The 3,793-nt window shown below is 32.3% G+C and overlaps 1 protein-coding gene across 1 annotated transcript in view; it reads right to left on the bottom strand.

The window, feature by feature from the left end:
- LOC106473111 (plasma membrane calcium-transporting ATPase 1-like) overlaps nt 1-3,793 on the bottom strand; it is a gene marked incomplete at its 5' end in the record, with an annotated part of 55,815 nt that overhangs the window by 37,966 nt on the left and 14,056 nt on the right. The window contains 2 exons of the mRNA XM_013933793.2: nt 316-399; nt 2,010-2,145. Of these exons, the coding sequence (XP_013789247.1) occupies nt 316-399; nt 2,010-2,145 (220 nt within the window). The remainder of the gene's footprint in view (nt 1-315; nt 400-2,009; nt 2,146-3,793) is intronic.

Here is a 3,793-nt window from a genome sequence, read left to right as displayed (position 1 = left end):
GATCTAGTTAATGATGGTATGTATATATATGATAGTATAATTATGATCTAGTTAATGATGGTATGTATATATATGATAGTATAATTATGATCTAGTTAATGATGGTGTGTATATATCATAGTATAATTATGATCTAGTTAATGATGGTGTGTGTATATATGATAGTATAATTATGATCTAGTTAATGATGGTGTGTGTGTATATATCATAGTATAATTATGATCTAGTTAATGATGGTGTATATATATATGATAGTATAATTATGATTTAGTTAATGATGGTGTATATACACATATGATAGTACAGGTATGGTTTAGTTCACCGAGATCCCATAAAGAATTTTCTCTGCAACGTTTGGGGGAAGGTCTTCATATTTTGGTGACGTTTTATTAGAAGTACCTTTGAAAAGTATAGAATATCTACTCTTTATCTACATGTATTTTCAAGAATAATTATCAAATTTATATTCTTTTTTAGGAGTATTTATAGACAGATTTAATTAATAAGACAAGCTCAAATCATAATACCATTACATCTGTACAAGTTACAGCTGACATACTAACATTTAGAATAGAATTTGGATAACCTGTAATGGTCTCTTTCAAAATTTAGGTTAATTTTGGTACTATACACATTTCTTTAACCCTTTGGTTGCTTGTGCATTTGTCACAAACTTGCAGGCCCAATTGTTACAAGCAACTACAAATAGCTTTTCTAACTACAAACTGTTTAGATATAATCTTTATCGATCTTATTATAATTCAGATTTGTTACTAGTGTCCGAGTTTAATGTGGTAAAATTTAAAACAGGGACAATATCAAAGTACTGGGTCAGATGGACACTTTGGGTAATTATATCTACTTTATTTTCTGCTTCCTTCTTGAAAAAGACAAGACATCTCTTTTATGGCTTTAGTTGATATTCATTGAAGCTAGTGGTGCCATTAACTCTCCGTCAGTCTCGTCAAGTTTTCTACATGCAATTTGTCCACATCCGTTTCAGGAAATTCTTGTTACCTCCAGCTTTCTGGTACATAATGAAACTTCTTGTACCACTTAATACTGTTTTTTCCAACCTGGTATGGCTGTAAAAGCTGACTGATACTACCACAAACCTCCATGTAACGTTTTGAGTCATAAATTGCCACTAGTTTGTCCTCTACGTCTTCTCCTGATGAATGTTTCTGTGCTCTCATCATGTATCGTAGTTAGCACATCTTAATCTTCCCTACATTTAGAGATCAACAGTTCATGACAACAGAAGGATGCAGTTTTTCCAATGCCAGGCACTGTGTCTCAGGTTTCAGGAAAGGCTCTCCTGTTTGGATGAACTGTTCCACAAGCTAGGATACCACATTAATGCAGGTACTTGAACAAATATAATTTTTAATGTATAAGTTGTAACCTTTGCTCAGAAACAGAGTAATGTGGTCAGTAACTAATAAAGAAAACTGACTTCCAACTGGATTTTTTTTACCAGTTTAAGGTGCCTGGATGAATGAAATCTGGTTATGCCGTATAGCTCGCAAAGCATCTTTATGCTATATCTTCATTTAATGATAAAAACCATAGTTTTTGGTTTTTCTTTGCATACAGACGCTTGATACATTAAGAACGACTGAAATAATAATTTGATTAATAATTAATATGTATTTGTTACTTTATAGATTTAATAGATATTTGTTGTTACTTTATTAACATTTTTACGCTTATACTGTAAGGTAAAAACGGCTGCTGCTATGATATTGTCTGGTTTATGAGCTCATTGCTGTCCTAATTTAGGATCTTCTTTTATAATAAAGTCTTGAAAATGTTAAAAAAGAGAGAGAGAGAGAGAAAGGGAGGATGTTTGCCTCGGGGCCCATGCTGGCTCTCGACGTTCCTGAATGTACAAGATACATTATTGTAGCATACGACTTACACAAAGCATGATGCACTTGGTATGACAATCTCATAAGCTTTTACAATAGTTATTTCTCAAATCTACCATAAAAGTCTTTTTAACTTACCACATATGTAACTCTGCACAACAGTCATACGATTCGTAGTCAAAGTACCGGTCTTGTCGGAACAGATAGCTGTGGCGTTACCCATGGTTTCACATGCATCCAAATGACGAACAAGGTTGTTGTCTTTCATCATTTTCTACATACACAAAATACACTTGTTTTAAAACTATTTCTTAAGACAGTACCCACACAACTAGTACGAGAAAACTTTACCTTTAACAAACAAATGACCTGAATAATTAACATATTAGTAAAGAGATATCTGTTCAACTTTTTACATTTAATTTACCTATTACAAGTCATAACTTACTGATGTCAGATCTAAAGCTTCTTTTAAAAATTGTTGGAATTATTATTTAGAAATGGATTAGACAATAGATAAAGAATACATTTTAATGACAATTACTGACAAGAAATTTTACAAAAATTTTGTTTTATTATTTATTTTTACGTTTTAAGATAACTCAAGTCCACGGGTGTTGCCTGTTTAATTCTTCAGTTATTTATACGAAATGAAATAAAACCAATATTAATTTCTACATTTAAAAACTCTGTGTATTTAAAATATTGTGTGAAATGTTATTAAATTTCAAAGGGTTAAGGCTGACTAGTTTCTTCATAATATTAGAAAATGATGGTAAGTCAGTAACAGCATTGTAAAAATATATATTTTAGTTAAATTTAACAGAAACTTTAAATTCTGTAAAGAACATATATAATTACATTGCTTGATAAAGCATTTCTTATATTTTAATATCTGTAATCACAACGTTCAATAACTAGAAGGAAAAACAAAAAGAAAAAAGGCCAGTTTAGCATTACATTTAGTATAGTTAAATTACTATATATAGTTGGGTATGTTACATTAAAACATTTATGAATATGCAAATTAGCAAATCACATGACAACCATTCCCTATAGGAAGTTGTGGTGGAACAAAATGCATAACAACTATATTACAATATTGCTTAGCAGTGTGACAAATATTAGTCACTTTTGGAAGGGTATGTAAAGTATTCACACACACAGAACATAAAGATGTGTTCTGATCAGGCTTAGATTTTTCTTCAAAACAGAGATATCTCCTTCACTTAATGGCATGGGAAAACAAATGAACATTGAACCACATGGGGCACCAAGACCATCCAGAAAGAGACCTGCAACAAATTGTCACAAAACTGTGGTAAGCAAAGTACAGTATTTTGTAACAGAGAGAGTCTCTGAACACAAAGGTCAATGCAAGACTGTCCATATGTTTCAGGCAATATGATGTCTGGGAAAGGGACTAAGACAGTAACTGGTTCAACAAGATAAGGCTTCTAGTCATACCTCCTGTTCAACCAAGCATGTCTCAAGCAGCCAGAGAGTGAAACAGGTATTCACGTTATTACACACAAAGACATACCAGTCAAGTTTCTGGATGTAGCACATGTGAATTTCTGTATGATAGGACTGTTGAAATAGCCCCTGGGGAACAGTCATTCTCATCCACTTGATGGATTATGGTAAGTTTGCAGGAAAGAGCCATGTGTTTTAGACATGGTGGCCTCATAATGGAACCTTCTATAATAGAAACTAAACTGTATTGTTACTGTTAAAATGCACAGTTATCAGGTAAAGCATTACCAAACATGGTGAGGCTCCAAAGCCATTTTAACAATGTACAAAAATTGTACTCAGTTAACAAGAAGTCCATAAATATAAGGAAAGAAAGGTACTCACCAAAATAGGAGAAGTGTATGCACAGAGCTAATTTTAACACTAATGTTTATGGGATCTCCGTG

Source organism: Limulus polyphemus, unplaced genomic scaffold (assembly GCF_000517525.1).
Source record: "Limulus polyphemus unplaced genomic scaffold, Limulus_polyphemus-2.1.2 Scaffold5894, whole genome shotgun sequence".
Taxonomy (NCBI): Eukaryota; Metazoa; Arthropoda; class Merostomata; order Xiphosura; family Limulidae; genus Limulus; species Limulus polyphemus.
Note: the sequence above shows the minus strand (reverse complement) of the source record. Positions and strands in the feature narration are given on the sequence as shown.